The 18,075-nt window shown below is 62.2% G+C and overlaps 6 protein-coding genes across 6 annotated transcripts; 3 read left to right on the top strand and 3 right to left on the bottom strand.

Moving 5' to 3' along the window:
* Nucleotides 1-134: 134 nt before the first annotated feature.
* RHTO_00328 (uncharacterized protein) lies at nucleotides 135-5,915 on the bottom strand (the record flags this gene model as incomplete). The annotated part of the gene is made up of 12 exons (XM_016414012.1): nucleotides 135-901; nucleotides 966-1,023; nucleotides 1,084-1,353; nucleotides 1,416-1,654; nucleotides 1,709-1,735; nucleotides 1,794-2,418; nucleotides 2,471-2,681; nucleotides 2,745-2,809; nucleotides 2,867-2,941; nucleotides 2,996-3,311; nucleotides 3,375-3,468; nucleotides 3,527-5,915. The coding sequence occupies 12 exons, from the start codon at nucleotides 5,913-5,915 to the stop codon at nucleotides 135-137; spliced, it is 5,136 nt and encodes a 1,711-aa protein (XP_016277019.1).
* Nucleotides 5,916-6,180: 265 nt separating this feature from the next.
* RHTO_00327 (AP2-associated kinase) lies at nucleotides 6,181-10,493 on the top strand (the record flags this gene model as incomplete). Its single annotated transcript, XM_016414011.1, has 8 exons — nucleotides 6,181-6,355; nucleotides 6,526-6,671; nucleotides 6,751-6,865; nucleotides 6,940-7,028; nucleotides 7,088-7,349; nucleotides 7,414-7,511; nucleotides 7,568-7,711; nucleotides 7,770-10,493. The coding sequence occupies 8 exons, from the start codon at nucleotides 6,181-6,183 to the stop codon at nucleotides 10,491-10,493; spliced, it is 3,753 nt and encodes a 1,250-aa protein (XP_016277018.1).
* Nucleotides 10,494-10,555: 62 nt separating this feature from the next.
* RHTO_00326 (uncharacterized protein) lies at nucleotides 10,556-11,526 on the bottom strand (the record flags this gene model as incomplete). Its single annotated transcript, XM_016414010.1, has 5 exons — nucleotides 10,556-10,973; nucleotides 11,036-11,091; nucleotides 11,155-11,160; nucleotides 11,214-11,228; nucleotides 11,299-11,526. 5 exons carry the CDS (start codon nucleotides 11,524-11,526, stop codon nucleotides 10,556-10,558), a joined length of 723 nt encoding a protein of 240 aa, XP_016277017.1.
* A 220-nt stretch (nucleotides 11,527-11,746) lies between these two features.
* On the top strand, nucleotides 11,747-12,454 carry RHTO_00325 (uncharacterized protein; the record flags this gene model as incomplete). Its single annotated transcript, XM_016414009.1, has 4 exons — nucleotides 11,747-11,820; nucleotides 11,908-12,025; nucleotides 12,142-12,292; nucleotides 12,402-12,454. The coding sequence occupies 4 exons, from the start codon at nucleotides 11,747-11,749 to the stop codon at nucleotides 12,452-12,454; spliced, it is 396 nt and encodes a 131-aa protein (XP_016277016.1).
* A 275-nt stretch (nucleotides 12,455-12,729) lies between these two features.
* Nucleotides 12,730-14,344, bottom strand: RHTO_00324 (uncharacterized protein; the record flags this gene model as incomplete). Its single annotated transcript, XM_016414008.1, has 4 exons — nucleotides 12,730-13,160; nucleotides 13,224-13,513; nucleotides 13,570-13,782; nucleotides 13,848-14,344. The coding sequence occupies 4 exons, from the start codon at nucleotides 14,342-14,344 to the stop codon at nucleotides 12,730-12,732; spliced, it is 1,431 nt and encodes a 476-aa protein (XP_016277015.1).
* An 873-nt stretch (nucleotides 14,345-15,217) lies between these two features.
* Nucleotides 15,218-17,712, top strand: RHTO_00323 (enolase; the record flags this gene model as incomplete). The annotated part of the gene is made up of 17 exons (XM_016414007.1): nucleotides 15,218-15,247; nucleotides 15,354-15,387; nucleotides 15,454-15,474; nucleotides 15,535-15,630; nucleotides 15,690-15,886; nucleotides 15,949-16,352; nucleotides 16,418-16,514; nucleotides 16,574-16,594; nucleotides 16,656-16,703; nucleotides 16,765-16,772; nucleotides 16,835-16,873; nucleotides 16,932-17,009; nucleotides 17,079-17,108; nucleotides 17,241-17,276; nucleotides 17,377-17,461; nucleotides 17,532-17,540; nucleotides 17,605-17,712. 17 exons carry the CDS (start codon nucleotides 15,218-15,220, stop codon nucleotides 17,710-17,712), a joined length of 1,341 nt encoding a protein of 446 aa, XP_016277014.1.
* Nucleotides 17,713-18,075: the final 363 nt, after the last annotated feature.

Here is an 18,075-nt window from a genome sequence, read left to right as displayed (position 1 = left end):
AGGAGCGAATGACGGACGGCACGAACTGAAGCTACGGATGATGGACGACACAGCAGGGGAGAAGCGGATAACGCAACATAAGCGAGAGGGAGGAGAGAGTACGGCGAGGTCGAAGCAGAAGCGGGCGGTCTGGCTCAGAAAGGACGTGGCATAGCCTGCGGCATCGGCATGGCCATCGTCGGGAAGACGATCGCGCCCATCGGGGCGAACGTCGGCGCGACGTTGACCGGTACCCAAGGCGCCATCATCATCACCTGGTTCTGCGCGAGTAGTCCGGCTCGTCGCCGCTCAATCGCGCTCTGTGCGAGCAACGGAGGCTGCATCACCTGCGGAGGCGCTCCAAATGCGGGAGCTGGCGCAGGCGGAGGCGTGGGCTGCGACATGCGGATGGGGATGTGCGTTGCGAGCGGGTTTGGCGAGGGAAGCGGACCGGGCGGACGAAGGGGAAGACCCGCAAGGACCGTGAGCGTCCAGTGTGACGACGGCTGTGAGGCGGGCGGGAGAGAGGGAAGAGGCGGCAAAGCGCTGAGGGGAATCTTGGGACGGGTCCATTCGTCAGGCGGGACTTGGGAGGGCTGGATGAAAGTCGGCTGACGACGAGCAGCCGGACGAGCTGACGAGCCTGGAGTCTGCGTGCCGGTCGGGACGGCTGAGGGAAAGATTTGCGCGTCCTTCTGCTGAACGTAGGCCTGCCATCCTGCTATGCCGGCGGGCTTCTTCGACTCGGGCGGGACGACGTAAGCAGCCTTGCTCGCCGAGGCACCAACGTTGGAGAGAGCGGGAGCGGCGGAGCTCGAAGCCGACTCCTGGTAGGCGAAGCGCAGGCCGCTAGAAGCGGGCTGAGGACGAGGCTTCGGCGCTGGATTGAGGTGGTCGGGCCCGACGAAGCGGGCGGTAGCGGCTGCGATGCGTTGAGGAGCATCAGCATGCGGCTCGGGATGAATGATAGGCGGAGTCGAACGCACCGTATCGCAAGCCTTCAGGCTCGACCTTGTGCTCGAAGAGACGCTGCATCTCCTCGCCCTGCAAGTACGCCGATCTCAGCTCGGAGTGCCGCCGGAAGAGAGTTGACCACAAGCGTACCTCCATGACCATGACATCTCCGTGGCGGAGGCGCATCTTGCAGACGGTCCTCTTGCTCCTGTCAGCCTTCTTCCCGTCCCCATCCTCCGTCTCCTCATTAGCATCGTCCGCTGATGCAGCAGCCTTCGCCTTCTTGCCCGTTCGGCCAGCGCCTCCGCCGAACGCACGCGTCTTCTTCTTCCCCTTGGCGCGGAAGGTCATCAGCGCGTCGCTGCCGAGCGAGACGGAGGCAACATAGGGACCGAGTCCGCGTTCACCGTCGTCGTGGTACTGCGTAAGCGCACAAGTGTCAGCCTCGCAGCAACGGAAGACACAGTCTGAAAGCGACTCACGTTCATCTTGCCCCCGCTCATGTACGCGACCGAGAGGATCTCGTTGAAGTCGGCAAGCTCGTTCGGGCCGACAAGAAGCTGGACGACCGTTTTGAGGTGGTTGCGGGCTTCTCGAGTGCACTTGGGAGCGTAGGTCGTGTTGTCGTCCGCAATGGACGATGCGTCCAGAGCGGCAGGAGGGAACGGGTACGTCTTTGCGGTGATAGCGTTGCGGTAGTGCTCGCCGGCATTGAACGTAACTACAGACATCCGAGGTCAGAAGCGGGACGTGCGCCGGGAGATGCTGTACTCACATTGCTGGCAAAGTAGGCCGCCGACAGCTTGTAGATCGAGACGGTCAGTTTCGCTCGTCTGGGTGAAGAGCGGAAAGAGACTCGCCGTGGTGCCTCGAGAGCTTGTTGCGACGGAAGAGTTCGCCCGCTTCGGCGCCTTGGTACCCTTCGAAGAGGGCGTCGGCCATTTCCGCCTCCTCCTCGTCCACGGGCCAGAGGTGGTGAGCCAGGGCTCGACCAACGCTGCTGCCACTCGCAGTGTTTTCTTCATCGTCCTCGGACGTGACTGGCGGGAGCATCTCGACGGTGTAGCCCTCCCAGCCTGGGATGTGGAGGATCGGACGGACGCGCATCGACGGCTCGACGAAGACAGGCTGCACCGGCTTGTAGTCCGACGGCGGGATCTTGCCAGCCTTGATCGCAGCGAGGCGTTCCTCCATGCGCAAATCCTGAATCGTGAAAGCCTTGCCCATTGTGTTTCCCTCGGCGCCGCACCCCGCGCACTTCAGCTTGATCCAGTCCGCTCGACTCGAGAGGCGTCCGCACGCTGTGCAGCCAAAGCCGCGCCACGCCTCGGCGGAGTAGTCGGCCGCAGCGCTTTCGCCAGAAAGCGATTGGAGGGTCCGAGGAAAGAGCGACTGTGGAACGAGGGTATCCTGCGGTAGATCTGATGGCGCGAGAATGGAAGGCTGGTAGGTAAGTGACGATGGATGGTGCATCTCGCCGTCGACCTGTGTAGGTAGACATTCAGTATCGCTCGACTCGCTAAGCCGTGCAACTTACGAGGAAGAAGTTCGAGCAAGCTTCGTTGTAACAGGAGACGTGCTCCTGGTAGACTCGGCGATGCGTCTGATGGCATGCTTCGCAGGTCACGAAGCCTTCGTCCGTCGACTCTTGATCTGCGTTCGGCTCCATGATGTCGACGAAGCCAGAGTCGAGCGATGCTGCGTCGCTGGCGGGGCTCGAGGGTTCGGGCGTCGCTTCCTTCGAAGTGCTGCATACCGCGCAAACGTGAGCATGGAGCGAAGCGAAGAGTAGAAGAGCGACGGAGACGCACGCCTCGTCACCGATGTGATCCTCGAACCACGGCTTGCCTTGCGTGGGAACCCATTCGAAGCGGACCTGGTAGAGGGCAGGAGCGTCGGTACGATGACTGAGCGAGCGATTGAGGAAGCGCACCTTGAACCTGACGAAGTGGCCGGGCTTTTCCTTTCCCTCCGACGTGGCGTCGTCTTCAATCGGTTCTCCTTCGGGCTGTGAAAGCTGCTCAGCGTCTGCGTCGGTCTAGGATGCACTTCCCTCACTCACCCAGATGTCCGTCACGAGATAGTGTCCCAGCACCGCATACCGGACTTTGTCGACCTCCTCCCCGTCCTCGTTGATCCTCGATCCCAGCGAGCTCAACTTCGGAAAGAACGTCCAGCCGGCTCCGGCGAGCAAGACGACGGGTGTCTGCGTCTCGAGGCAGTTGAAGAGTGCGCGCAGTCGGAGGTTGTCGCGAGTCTGGGACGACTTGAGGCGGTAGATGTACGAGGCGTTCGAAGTCTTGATCGTGCTTGACGAGGTGGCTTTCGAGGTCGACGTTGCTGATGTGACGGGAACGACCTCGCCGCATCCGCCGCCGCTGCAATTCGAAAACGACCGTCAGCCGAAGCAGCGATGAAGGGCAGAAATCACGGGGACGCACTGCGAGATGACAACCTTGCCCTTGTCGGTACAGACGTCGTTGGCAGAGCCGAAGCCGTCGAGTAAGTAGCCGAGACAGCGTTCTTGCGAGTCGTCTGAACGAGCGCAGAAAGTGAGTGAGGGAAGCGGTGTTCACGAGCATGGAAGACGCACAATGTCCGCCCTGATACGCCTTGAAGTAGTTGAGCGTCTCGCACAGCTCCTGCCGTCCTTCGCACCAGATCGGGGGACGACCGCCCTTCGTCAAGGTCAGGTTCCTCTCCGGCTCGACCCACGAGGCGCGAGAGTCGAGAGCAGGATGTCGAACGCGAGCTTTGGTCGCCTGCGGGTGCTTGGGAGCCTTCTTTGGCACAGTGTTCGCGGGAGTCGTGGTCGAGCCGGAGACGCAGGCGCCATCAACGGGTGGAACGCTGGTGACGGGCTGACAGAGGAAGGTTGACGGGTCTGTCGGGACAATTGGAACGGCTTTGCGCGCCTTCTTCGTCTTCTTGACGGGCGCGGTCGAGGCAGAGACGGAGGCGGCTGGTAGAGCGGGAGCCGTCGCGGGTGCTGGAGGAAAAGGTGTAGGCGTAGTCGGCGAATTTTGGTGAACGCTGAGCGGATCCGGGAGTGGCAGCTCGAGCAGTCCGATTTCCGCAAGTGACGGAAGAGTAGGCGGCGTCGGCTTCTTCGCCAACTGCCTCGTAGTCTCGCCCGGCTGAGAAGGTCCGGCGGTAGCCGTTGTGGAAGACGTCGCCTTCGTCGCGGAATCCTTTCTCATCCTCGCCCTCATCTCTTGCTCCTCGAGGATCTCCGCATTGCGCACAATGGTGAACCTGTCGGGATCGTCGTCGAATCTTGCGGGTGGGCGTCGCTGCCTCGTGCTGCGCTTGAGGAGCCCATTCGACGGATCCGTACTCGGGGCGTCAAAAGTCTGGTTCGCCTGGTCGGCCTCGATGACCATGTCCATCAAGGCAGGCGCTGCTGAAGTCGGTGCCGGTTCGGGTGGAGAGACGATCATGCACGACTCGCGTGGACGTTTCGACGTCCTCGTCGACCGTCCAGGCCCTTCCGCCAGCGCATCGCCAGCTGAGATCGAAAAGAAATCGCGCTGCAGGTGGGCGACCTCGCGACCTGCGCCGCCTGAACCCTTCTTCGCCTTCTTGCGCTCCTCCTTCGGCTTGCGCTCCTTCCGCCCCGCCTTCTTGCGCTTCGTCCCCTCCGCGCTTGTTGTGTCGGCCGTCATAGGTTCGGAGAGCGACTCGACGGCGAAGAGAGGCGCGGTAGGCGGTTCGCCGGCGGGCAACCCTCCATCTTCGGCGGTTGAGTCGACAGCGGGACATTCGGCTAGGCGGAGACGCTTTGACGCCCTCGTCGTCGGCTTCTCGTCTGCGGCGATCGACTCGGACGGGACGGCCCAAATGTCGCGCGACAGTTCCGCAACCTCGCGCCTTGGCCTGCCCGATGCCGCGCCGTCCTTGCGCTCCTCCTGTATCGAATCCTCCTTCATGCCTGCTTGTGTCACCACGAGTGCGCGACTCTCGATTATCTCCAGTCCGTCGAAGTGTGGCTGAGCGGCGAACGTCGAGGCGATTGGCGAGAGTGGTGAGGTGTTGCTCGGAGCGATCGAGGACCGCAGACGCTTCGAGCTCCTCGTCGACGGCTTCTCGTCGTCGTCCGACAGTAGGGTCGGCGCGCAGGCGAAGAAGTCGCGCGAGAGTTCAGCCTGTTCGCGACTCTGCTTCGTGAGCTTCTTCTGCACCTCGCGCTCCTTCCGCCTCGCCTTCTTGCTCGACGGTCCCGCATTGATGGCCGATCCGAGTGTGTCGTCCTCGGAAGGCGCGACGGGTGGTTGAGCGGACGAAGCAGCAAAGATGACGGCGCGGCGAGTCAGTCCGGCGAGGTCGAGAGTCGCTTCTGGCACATTCGAGCGCAGCATGTCGGCTTCAGAGGGGCGAGGTCGCTTGACGCGGGGGCGGTTCATGTCAATGCGAGCGAGAGATCTGTCGAGAGGAGGGGCAGATGAAGTCGACGCAATTGCCAGGCCCGGTTCCGCCTGCCTTCCATCGCGGCTCTCGCGATTCCTTTTACTCGACCTCCTCGCAAGCGCCGGGTCATGCTTGCCCTCGTACTCGTCGTCGCCACGCGGAGTGTGCCATTTCTTCGACCTCGAGCGCTTCTTGTCCTCCCTTGCTGACTTCGCCGGCCCGCGCGCCTGCTTCTTCGCAATCCCTGAACCGACTTCGACGACTCCCGAGGGGGTGCAAGACGGTTCTGAGCCAGCGTCGACTTGGCCAATTTTCGCGTCGGGCGAGACGGGTACGCGAGTCGAACGACGCGTCGAGGGGTCTGCTTGCGCCTGCTGGTCGTGCCCAGAATACTCCTCCTCCTGCTCAACATCCATGACCGCCGATAGACGCGTTGTAAAGGCGACAATTTCGCTCTGAACGAGAGGAGGTGGGGTAGGTTCTTCGAGGGAAGACCAGCGGGCGGCAAGGGCAGAGAGCGACGAGAGAGCCGAGCAGTCCGACTCTGCATCGCTGTCGCCGCCTTGAGCAGCCATCCTAGCCAGCGAAAGACGAGGAGCCAGAAAAGAGTTGGTCGAGGAGGAAGAGTGACGGTGAGAGTTCTTTGGGCGACGACGAACAGCTCGGCTGGCTCGCTGGACTTCGTCTTTCAGCTCCTTGCACTCTAACACGACTCTGCCACACCCGCAACTGCCAAACGAACCGCCTTGCGCGACCACTTCTTCCCCCCGCATCGCTCGGTCGGGTCGACTTCGTCACCAGCGCTCGCTCGGCTTCGTGTGGCCCGCCTGACGAGCCCAGATGGCCTACGCTGCCAGATTACCGCCACAACCGCAGCGCTTTGCCCCTCAGCCTGCTGTCTACCCAGCGGCGCCTGCGCCAGCACCAGCGGTCGGCCCTCCCGGCACACTGCCGCCTGGGACGGTGGTGGATGTTGGGGAGTACAGGGTGACCGTGGATAAGTTCTTGAGCGAAGGTGCGTCCGAAACCAGCTGTTCTTGCGGTCGGCGGAGGACCCGAACTCGTTGAGGGATGACGATGTGGGCGATGTAGGGCCGTGGACTGCTTTTTGGCGGGACGAGGCGTGCGGACAGAGTACTTGTCACTTCTCAGATCGCTGATCGTGGTCTTCCCGCGCGCTCACAGGAGGATTCGCCCACGTCTACCTTGCTACGTCCTCCGTTCCTCTCCCGAAAGGCTCGCCTGCCGCAACGACCAAGCATGTCCTCAAGCGCATGGTTGTGCCGGACAAGCGTGGGGTAACGGAAGTTGGAAAGGAGGTCGAAGTCATGGTGAGTTTCGCCTCACTGCGGCCCCGTGAAGTTCGCCCATCAGACGGCGAGAGGCTGACCGGCGACGCCTTTTACGCAGCGTCAATTAAAGAACCATCCCAAGATCGTCAACATGATTGAGGCCTCCGTCGCGGACTTGCCAGGCGGTGTCGACGGAAGCAAGGGGTACGAAATCTACATCCTCATGGAATGGTGTCCAGGCGCGTCTGTTTCCCCTTCCCTCTTCACACGGCGTGGGGTCGCTGATGCTCACTCAATGCCGTTGTAGGCGGTGGAATCATCGACATGATGAACACGCGGCTGCAGAACCGACTGACGGAGGGCGAGATTCTCAAGATTTTCAGCGACGTCGTCGAGGTGCGTTGCCTTGCTCGTACGAAGGCTCGCTTCCCTCACTGACCCTTTTATCGTTACAGGCCGTCGCCCACATGCACTACCAGTCCCCGCCTCTCATCCATCGCGACCTCAAAGTCGAAAACATCCTCCTCACGCCTCCGCAAACCTACAAACTCTGCGACTTTGGCTCGACGTGCAAGCCTCTTCCGCGCGACAAGGTCCCGACGAGCGTCGAGGGGATACAGAAGATTGAGCTCGAGATCAACAAGACGACGACGCTGCAATACCGCGCCCCGGAGCTGGTCGACGTGTGGGGCAGGAAGGGTTTTGACGAGAAGATCGGTGCGCTTGATTCGCTAGCTCCTGAGAGACCTGAGGGTGCTGAGCTGACGAGATGATCGCGCAGACATCTGGGCTCTTGGCGTCTTGCTGTACAAGCTCTGCTTCTACACTACTCCGTTCGAAGAGCATGGCCCTCTCGCTATCCTCAACGCGCAGTACAAGGTTTGTCAAGCTCGCATGCGTCCAATTATCGTCCCTGACAGCGCTCCCTTCCGCAGTTCCCGCCGTACCCCGCCTATTCCTCCCAGATCCGCGCCTTGATCGCCTCGATGTTGCAAGAACGGGCGTCGCAGCGTCCGAACATCTACCAGGTCCACGAGATGGTCTGCCGGCTACGAGGCGTGTCTGTCAGGCTCGAGAACGTAAGTCGCAGTCTCGCTTCCGTCTCTTTGCCCGCTGACTGATAGCTTTCGCCTGTAGAAATACGCATCATCGGCCTCCACCAGCTCTCCTGCTTCGTCTCACCCTGTCGCATCCCGCTCCTCTGTACTGTCACCGTCAGGCTCCCTTGCCGGCCCGCCTTCGCTCCCTTCTTCCCCCGCACCACCCACGTCCTCCATCCTCACCGACGCTCCTGGCGCCGCTCCTTCAGCTTCGGTTCCAGGCCTCGGCGGTATGGCAAACCAAATCGCGCCGATGCGGCGAGGCCGCCCGACGAAGGGTACGGCACCTGTCGGAGGCGGCGCCGCCCTCACGCCCGAGCGGCAGGTCCGGACAGGGATGGCGACTGTCGGAGGAGTCGAAGGCGAGCGATTTGAGTCGTTTGCGGCGTCGAGGAAGAAGGAGTGGGAGGCCTTCGCGTCAAGCAGCGGTGGACCTCCGAGCGCGCCGAAGGAGGCGAACGGCGTCAAGTCGCCGCCTGGACCCGGTAAGGGCTTCGACGACGCCTTCGCTCCATCTTCGGCACTTCAGCCGTTCGCCACGGCCGATGCAACGCTCGAGACCACCGTCGAGCTGCCGAGCAACGCCTCGATGTTCGCCGAGCTCTCGCCGCCGGCCGACCTCGGCAGGACTGCCGTCATCTCGCCTAAGCCCATGGACATTGACACTCCGGCAGCTGATGATGACGAGCGAAGACGGTTTGAGGCGACGTTCCCCGACATCAACGCCGACTTCGCATCTCTGGTCTCGCCTCCTCCGCCAGCGTCGCAGCCCGCCAAGCCTTCCCCCAATAGCATGGAGGAAACCGCGCCTCCGACTTCGAAGATGCCCTCACAGCTCACCGGCGACGCGAGTGCTGCACCTGGACCTCCGCTCCCTCGCCGGCCGCCCGCAGCTTCTGCTTCACCATCGTCTCTCCCGCCTCCGCTGCCCTCGCCAGGAGCGAAGTCTCCGCCCGCACCGGCGCCGAAACCAGCGCTCGTCTCGCGCGGTAGTCAGACCAGCCCAAGCTTGATGGCGGACTGGAAGCCACCTACCGAACGTCCGGCTCAACCGAACGGCCAGTCGTCCCTGCGGCAATCCTCGATTCCCGACCTCGACCTCACTTCGCCACCAGCGTCCGCCACCGCGAATAAGCCGACTCTTGACTTGCTCGGCGACGATGATGATTCGAACATGGACGCTTTGGCACCTCGCTCGCTCAGCAAGTCGCCCCTGCCCAGCGCGACTTCGCCTATCCCTCCACCGGCTTCTTCTGCTGCAGGCAGTGTTGCCAGCAAGCGGATGTCGTTCCTCGGCGGTCAGCCAGGGTCGCCGACGTTCCCGTCGACGGGCTCCGTCGGCGAGCGCGAGAAATTCCGCCCGACGAAGCGCATGAGCCTAGCATCCGGCGGCGCATCGCCGCTCGCCGCTCCGGTACCTTCGCCGAAGTCAACTTCAGCCGAAGCTGTTCAGGCTGAGCCTTCCGCACCAGTCGATGAGGGCGTCAAGGCAGTCGAGGAGCGCTTTCCGGCGTTAACTCTTGACGAGCCGCAGGAGGTGACCAAGCCAGCGAAGGCGGAGGAAACGTGGGAGAGGGTGGTCGAGAAGGAGGAGGCGGACGATTCCAGCGATGAGGAGACGGCCGCACCGACGCCTCGTCAGGACAGCAAGCCCAAGGCGCCGGCTTTCGACGATGACGACTTTGCGCCGCGAACTGTGCCCACAGCGTCAGGACGTCCGAAGTTCGGCTCGGTAAAGCCAGCAACGTTGGCAGCCGCCTCAAGTTCCTCGACCTTCGCCGCTTCTCCTCCTTCTCTCTCTGTCTCCGACCCTACAGCCGATGCGCCGGCCGCACGGCAAGATTCTCAGGCGTCGTTCGCATCGAGCACGAGCGAGGGCGGAGGAGGCATCGACCTTGGTCCCGCCCTTGCGTCCATCCATAAGTTTGCGCCTAAGAGCAACGGTGCGCCCTCCCTGATGGACGAAAAGGACGATGAGTCGGCCAAGTCTCCCTCTCTCCCTCCCCTCCCGTCGTCGACTTCCACTTCTTCGCTCCCGCGCTTCGATGCGCCTTCGTCGCCTTCTCTGCCAACGTCGCCTTCCCTCTCGTCCATCTCGAAGCCGATCTCGCCGCCTATCGTCGCGCCAAAACCAGTGTCAAGCAATCGCAAGGCGGCTATCAACTCGCTCGTTTCGCGCTACGAAGGTCTCGGTGGCCCTTTGACCGGCGGACCTCCGCCAGTTGGGGTCAAGCCCGTCGGTCTACGCAAGGACTCGACCGGCTCGAGCACCGGCAGCGGGGCGTCGCACGTCACGCACTACCGCGACCAGGTCAAGCCTCAGCGTCTCCCTCAGTGGGGCGCGCCGGCATCGTCGGCGAGCGCCTCGATGAAGTCGCCTGTCTCGGTCGCCGAGGAGAAGGAGGACGACGAAGCGCCGGCGCCGCCACCCAAGCCTGCGACGCCTACTTTCGCCCCAACAATGAGCGGTACTCGCGTGCCGTTCAAGCCTGTTCTGCCGCCTGGCTCGCCAAGCAGTCAGCGTTCCGCTTTCTCGCCTGGCCACGCCTCCCGCCCGTCGTTCGGTGGTGGCGCACCTCGCTCGCTTCCATCGTCGGTGCAGAACTCGCCCAGCACAGCGCAGCGAGCGAGCGAAGAGCAGGAGGAGCGGTTTGCGGGCGTGTCGAACATGAAGAGTCGGTGGGAGAGTATGGCCAAGGCGAAGGATGCGGATGGGCCAAAGCCGGGTGTAGGCAGGAGGAAGGAGCACGCAGCGATCTGATCGTAGAACTCGGCGTGGTGTACACACTATATTACGAATGGATAGACACTGCTGCCTCTCGGCTACGAGCGATGTGGCAATCTGGAAGTGATGGGCATGTCATCGTAAAGGTTGTAGAGGTTGCGGATGTCAAGGTTGGCGGGAGGAGGTCCGGCGGCGCGGATATTGAGGTTGGCGGGAGGAGGTCCGGCGGCTGCGCATTGCGAGTCTTCGGTGGGCATGTCGCTGTCGACCGCTGCCGCCCTACACAGGTCGATGAGCGGGTCTCCAGGGGAGAACATCGCGTCGAACCTGTCTTTTGGTCGCGGGTCCGGCGGCGGCGAGTTGCGAGAGGGTGGCGGAGGGTTAAGAGGACCGCCAGCTTCCAGGCTCAAGGCCTCGAGCTCGTCCTCAGTGAGGCGGAGCACGCGAGCGAGGATGTCGACCTGCTTCTTGAGCCGCGCGATTTCCTCCTGGTTCTGCTGGAAAGGCCTCGAGCCGCTGGAGACACCGTACGGACGGTCAACTTGAGTCCGTCGCTCTCGTTAGCGAAAGGAACGCACATTTGCGCGTTACTGGGTCCCGCTGCAGAGTAGGTGCAGACTCGTCCGCGCATGCGCTGTTTGGAAGCGCAGAGGTCAGCTTTGGAAGGACTTGCCGGGATCAAGCTCGGGGACGCCACGGACACCTGGAAAGACGCGCGTCAGCGTTCGAACGTGAGAGAGAAGCAGGAGGACGCACATTCGCTGCAACGCTCTAGTCGATCACACTGGAGACGGGCATAATGTCAAGCCTGCTCGATCCGTTGAGATCTCGTCGCACGTACCCTGTTCCTCCCTTCGCGACAGCCGTCGCAGTTCTGAACGATGCGACCCGAGGTTGGCACGACACGCCCCTTGACGACCGTCTTGCGCGTGCCAGAAACGACGACGCGGCGAGCCTTGCGCTCTGTCGAGGCAGACGCTGGAGAGGCTCCTTGCTCGTCCGTGGATTGTCCGCCAGTCCTGCGAGTCGAGAGGGGCCGGGAGAACTTCTGAGCAGCGGTGCGAGCCATCCTGAGAGCGCAGTCGAAGCGACGGAGGGAGAGGGTGCGGCCGAGAGGGAGAGGACGAAGAGACGAGAGACTCGACAGCATGCCCCACGGAATGGCGCGGCCGCAGCGCAAAGGCGGACTATCCGCGGAGGAGCAAGGGAAAAACAGAGGGCAGGGGACGAACAGGCGGGCGCCAGACGATGCGGGAGAGCCAGGGACGCTCCTCCTGTCTTACAGAACCATGTTCAGCACGCCAGAGTGGCCCTCCAATGCGTTGCCGTGGAGAGATGTCCCAAAACTGATGAGGACGAGGAGGTGAGTGGAGGCGGTGTCGCGAAAGCTCCGAGCGAGCAGCGGGCAAGACGTAGACGTCTTGAGTAGCTGTGGCTAGCTGTCCAGCAGTCAGGCAAGCCAGTCAGCGCTGGACGTCGAACCGGTCCTCTCCCAAGTCGCGTCGTCGCCGCGAGACGTGGACTGGTCCTCGCCCACCTCGCCCTCCTCCCGCTTGACGCTTATAATGGTGCGTACAGCAGTCGAAAAGCTACACTCGATACGCCCTGCCAATCTGCGGCGACCCCATGCGCTGCCGCCGTTACTTCGCCTCGACCACTCGCTCACACCTCTCGACTCTCGCAGGCCGGCTCGCACATCGACCTGAGGAAGCGCAACCAGGCGTTCCAGTCCAAAGTGGGCAAGGTCAACAAGCTGAAGCAGCCGGACCCCCTCGAGCGCAAGGCCCTCCCGCGCTGGATCATCTGGCTCTTCTTGTTCCTCATCGTCGGTGGATGTGCGTTCCTTCCCACAGACTGTCCTTGCGACGAGAGGCTGACTATCCTCCTTGCCACCCGTCCCTCTTCGCTCCCCGCCGTTCCCACTTCGCCATTTCCCTCCAACAGTCGGCCTCGAACTCCTGCAACAGATCTACAACTTCTTCAGCCGCCTTCGATAGGAGGAGCTCAAGGGGCGAGGGTGGCGTCGAGGGCGCTTGAGGAGGATCAGTGCCGTACTTGCGGTTCGAAGATCAGTGACCTTGTTGTACAGCAACGCATTTCCCACGACCTTCCCTCCTTCTCGTTGTCTGGTCGGGCTTTTCGGTTCTGCAGACGACGGAGTAATCGCCGCCGGCCTTACAGCTCACGCTTTCCGCTCCCTCTCGACTGCTCGACGTTACGCCGTGTCTCCATTCATCCTTGCCTGCGCCATTGCTTTCACCGCCCACGCAGCCTACCACATCCCTGCTTGCTCTACTCGCGCAATGTGCCAGCCCGCGACTAACGTCGTCTTCCGCCCGTCCTCACGCTTGTCCCCCTCACACCACGCCTCAATCGCCTCCTTCCCCTCCTTCCACGCCTCCGCGTCCTTGCCCGCCGCCATGTTCTCCATCGCGAACGCTACTCGGATTTCTACAAGACGCGACAAGGCAGGAACTGTCTTGAGCGCCTCGACGAGCGGCAAAGCGGTGGGCGAGTCAAAATCTTCGATAGTCAAGGAGCGGAGGCCGGATGACTTTGGCGAGGCGTCATTGGCAGGAGAAGGGACCATGAGGCGCTGGGTGAAGAAGGACGGAGAGGGGCAGGAGAGGCCGGTCAGATGGATGAAGCGAAGACGAGGAAACGAGGTTGCGCGCGAAGGGAACCAGTCGAGCGGGCTCTCGCCTGTCGCAGGGGGGCAAGGGGTCAAGACTCTCGCTGGAAGACGACTCTCGAACTCGCACTCACCTGGCGCACGTCTACCGCCTCTCGGGATATCCTTGACAACCAAGTCCTCCAGCCTGTCCGCAAAACGCTCGATTAGACCCCTCGCGACCGGCAGGAACGCTTCGAGCGTCGGCTTTGTCGCGCCTTTGTTGCGTAGGGTGAGGGACTTGAGCGACTCGTGCGAGTTCGAGAGAAGGGAGAGGACGAAGGAGAGGGAGGTCGTGCCGAAAGCTGTTGTGGAGAGCTCGAACCGGCGGAGGCTGGGAAGGGTGTCGCATGGAACGTCGAGGCCGGCGGTAGGGAAGCAGTCTCTGCGCGACAAATCTGGTTGGTCACATTCTCCCTCGCGAGAAAAGGAAGGACCGACAGTGCAAGCCGCAAAGTCAAGTCTTCGAGGTAAGGCAGTCGCTGAAGAAGCGAGACAATGTGGGGTGCGTCCGCGTTGCGCAGGGTTAAGGAACGCAGAGAAGGCGGGACGAGCGAGGGTGAGTTGCGCAAGTCGACGAAGAAGCCGAGGTCAACGTCGAGGTTCCTCAAATTCCGGCAGAGGGCGAGGAGCTGCACGAGTCGCTGTCGACTCCTGATTGATATTAGTGCAGGTATCAGTCACGAGTCTTATGGTGGGAGAAGCCAGGACGTCCTCACCGCGAGACGCATTCCTTGTGCCACACCTCGAGGCGGGCTTGTCGCGCCGAAAGACCCGCGACGTCCTCCGGCTCGAACTCCAAACCTAAGGACTGGCCAGATGACGAGGGCGAGAACCCGAAGCCGGTACCAATCGTTGGCCCTGCGAAAGTAGCGCTTCGAAGACTAGCGTCGGCAGTCCTGACCGCCGCTGCTCGATCTGCGTCTGCCTCGAGGCACTTGGCAGCCTGTGCGTCTCGGTCGGAGCCTCCGCAACCGCTTCCCAGGACCACCTCGCGACCGGCGACTTCCCTGGCGATAGCGCGCCAAGTCTTGCACACGCCGGCGACATTGCGGAACGCGCAGGTCCGACAAAAGATGTGGAGAGTCGTGAACTGTCCGTTGACCAGGAGTGTAGGCGAAAGGAGCGCGGCGGTGAGCGAGTAGGTGAGTATCTTAAGGAGGAGTTCGGACGGAAGCGACGAGAGGGTTGCTGTTGGACGTTCAAGCTGAAGCATGATGGCGAGTCTCGTTGAGAGAATCGAGCGACGAAGGACGAACCAATGCTTCGCCGCGCAAAGAGAGCAAGCGAGGACCCTCCTGGTCGGAAGGCTATCCGGTCGTCAATCTGTACTCTTCCGGCCGGAGGGTTGACGAGAGCCTGTATCCCTCGTGAACAAAACTTCTGAGCCCCTAACCGTCGAAGGAAGCCAGCGCGAGCGTATCAGAGCGACTTGCGAAGGCCAAGCTCGTCGCGCGCTGGGCGACCGCCGTGCCGCTTTGACGGGCTCATGTGTCCGCCGCCCATTCAAAAAACATCTTACTTCACGGTCCGGGAGCCTGCATCGGCGTAGCAGCGGGCGAGACGGCGGGAAGAAAGCCGCAACCGCGGTCTTCGTCAGAACGCCCGTCCGCGACTCCCAGACGTCTCCACCCGACGCTTCGTATTGCTGGGTGGACGCACGAAGTCCAGCGCGGCCCCGTCATCGAGACCCGACAAGCGATAAATTCCGAGACCAGCGGGAGAAGGCGGAACGAGAGGAGGAGGCGAGCGGGCGTCTCTACGACCTCGTTGAGCAGTACAAGCGAGCAGAGTGAGCAGCAGTGCGTCGGATGAATCAACTCACGTCCTCATATCGCCCCCTGAGCGATATCGATGAGGAAGGACGGCGACGAGCGAACTGATCTGGCGCTCTCCCTCTTCCCCTTCACTCTTTCCACTCAGAAACAGCACGTGCGCCTCTACTGAACGCAATCAGACAATCCAGGACCATCGCTGACCTTGCGCTCGCTCGCCGCTCGACTTCATCGCCCAACGAACCCGCTCGTCACCAACTGGATCTCTCGCTCCGCTCACACCGCCTGTTGCGCCGCGGTGCCCATCTCACAGCATGCCTATCCAGAAGATTCACGCTCGCCAGGTGAGCTAGGCGCTACAAGCTGGGGGAGAGTGAGGAGATGGGTTGCCGGGACGGGATGGGGTCGCTCGGACACACGCTGATCTCGCGTTGTTCTTGCGCCGAACAGATCTGGGACTCGCGCGGTAACCCCACCGTCGAGGGTGAGTAGAGCTGGCATTCGTGCGCGGAGCCAGGACGACGTGTTGACCCTCTTTCCCACCTCACAGTCGATGTTACCACCGAGAAGGGTGCGTCCGACGTTCGAAAGTGCGATACAAGGATGCCATACTGACTCCAATCGTGTACAGGCCTCTTCCGCGCTGCCGTTCCCTCGGGCGCGTCGACCGGTGTTCATGAGGCTGTCGAGCTCCGCGACGGCGACAAGTCCAAGTATCTCGGCAAGGGTGCGTGCTGTTCAGCTTGCGCTGATCTGTAACGGTTGTTGACTCTTGACCCTGCGCAGGCGTCCACAAGGCCGTTGCCAACGTCAACGACGTGATCGCCCCTAAGCTCATCGAGGCCAACCTTGACATCACCAACCAGGAGGCCGTCGACAACTTCCTCATCCAGCTTGACGGCACCCCCAACAAGGGCAAGCTCGGCGCCAACGCTATCCTCGGTGTCTCGATGGCCGTTGCCAAGGCTGCCGCCGCCCAGAAGGTGTGTTTCGCTTCAAGGCTCGCTTCTTCGTGTCCAGCCGCTTACACTTGCTTGTCTCGCAGGGCGTCCCCCTCTACGTCCACTTCGCCGAGCTCGCTGGCGTCAAGGCTCCCTACATCCTCCCCGTCCCGGCCATGAACGTCATCAACGGCGGCTCGCACGCCGGCAACGCCCTTGCCTTCCAGGAGTTCATGCTCCTCCCCACCGGCGCCGCCGACTTTGACGAGGCGATGCAGATGGGCACCGAGACCTACCACACCCTCAAGAACGTCATCAAGAAGAAGTACGGCATCGACGCGACCAACGTCGGTGACGAGGGAGGCTTTGCGCCCAACGTCCAGGGCGCCGAGGAGTCGCTCGACCTCCTCACCGAGGCCATCGAGAAGGCGGGCTACACCGGCAAGGTCCAGATCGGTCTTGACGTTGCCTCGTCCGAGTTCTACAAGGACGGCAAGTACGACCTCGAGTGCGTCCCAGTCAGCCTTCTCCTGTCTCTCCTCACGGCCCTGACATTCCCGCTCGGCTGCACAGCTTCAAGAACCCCAACTCGGACTCGTCCAAGTGGCTCACTGGCCAGCAGCTCGCCGAGGTCTACAACAACCTCGTCGAGAAGTACGACATTGTCTCGGTGCGTACACACCGCTCGCTCGAGCGTTTCGCGGCAGGCACTGACAGTCCCGCCCGCAGATTGAGGACCCCTTCGACCAGGTTCGTTCCGTTGATCCTCCCCGAGTCCGCACAGGTGCTGACAGTCACGATTGTCGAATAGGACGACTGGGAGGCGTGGACTCACTTGACGCAGAACACCAAGATCCAGGTGCGCCAACCTCGTCACCGTCCTTTCCACAGCCCCGCTGACGACTGCTTTCCGAAAACAGATCGTCGGGTACATCCGATCTGCTTTGCTGTCTCTCCTGACCTCGCACGCTCATTCGTCTGTCCCGGCAGTGACGACCTGACTGTCACGAACCCCAAGCGTATCCAGACGTGAGTCGACTCCTGGCGCTCGTGATCGTTCTTTACTCACCACTCTCAATTCTCGCAGCGCCATCGAGAAGAAGGCTTGCAACGGCTTGCTCCTCAAGGTCAACCAGATCGGCTCGATCACCGAGTCTATCAAGGCGTGCGTTGACAGCTACCGCTTCCGCTCCTGCTCGAATGTACATTCGCTGACTTTGCTAACACGGCGCAGTACGCAGCTCGCTTCCTCCGACGGTTGGGGGTGAGTTCTCGCTCTCCAGGCCTCCTCGAGCGAGACGCTCCAACGCGAAATGCGGCCTTGTTGACGTATCCCTCCCTACCTCCTTCCTTCTCTCCCCTGCACGACTGCCTACGCCGACCTCGCGATGTTCAGCACGATGTGCTCCCACCGCTCGGGCGAGACTGAGGAGTGAGTTGCCGAGATCTGTCGCCCTTTGCCCTCGCTAACTTTTCTTCTCCCCCTCCTTCGCTTGCGCCTCATCGTCGCTTCCGCCACTTCTCACCCGCAGCACCACTATCGCCGACCTCGTCGTCGGTCTCGGCACCGGCCAGATCAAGACTGGCGCGCCCTGCCGTTCGGAGCGTGTTGCCAAGGTGCGCTTCCCGGCCATTACTCCCGCTCAACTTAAGCTGACTCAATGTTCCCTATGCCTCACGACAACAGTACAACCAGGTGCGCCGACGCCTGCGTGAGTCCTACGCAATCGGCCGACTCGCTGACCCTGAGTTGATCGCAGCTCATCCGCATCGCCGACGAGATCAAGCAGGCTGGTGGCCAGGTCCGCTACGCCGGCGCCGACGGCCTCTCGCGCGGCCCCAACGCTGCTCCCCTCTCGCGCAAGTAAGCGCATCGACCGGTCCGAGATTTCGCTTGAAAAGGCGAGGAATGGAATCGAGCAGTTTTCGTCTGTGATTCGCGGCGGGTCGTCTCGCGCCTGCTGGAGGTACGTGTGTGTCGTGCTGCGAGCGATGCAGACCTGCCCAGTCGGATGCCGCATCGCTAGCTGGACGTTTGGAGCTCTTCGCAAGAAGGCGGCCATTTGTCTTCGTCCCGCTTCTCCCGCCGCTTCTTCGCCCGTTGCTTTCGCGCGCTTGTGCTCAGCTGTTTCTGCAGATCCTCAGCCCCGTCGAGCCTTCGCATCGGACCTCCTGCTCGCCCGCCTCGACCCTTCATTTCGCATTCCGCTAAGACATCCTCCGTTGTCCCC

The sequence above is a fragment of the Rhodotorula toruloides genome, assembly GCF_000320785.1.
Source record: "Rhodotorula toruloides NP11 unplaced genomic scaffold Scaffold1, whole genome shotgun sequence".
Classification (NCBI taxonomy): Eukaryota; Fungi; Basidiomycota; class Microbotryomycetes; order Sporidiobolales; family Sporidiobolaceae; genus Rhodotorula; species Rhodotorula toruloides.
Note: the sequence above shows the minus strand (reverse complement) of the source record. Positions and strands in the feature narration are given on the sequence as shown.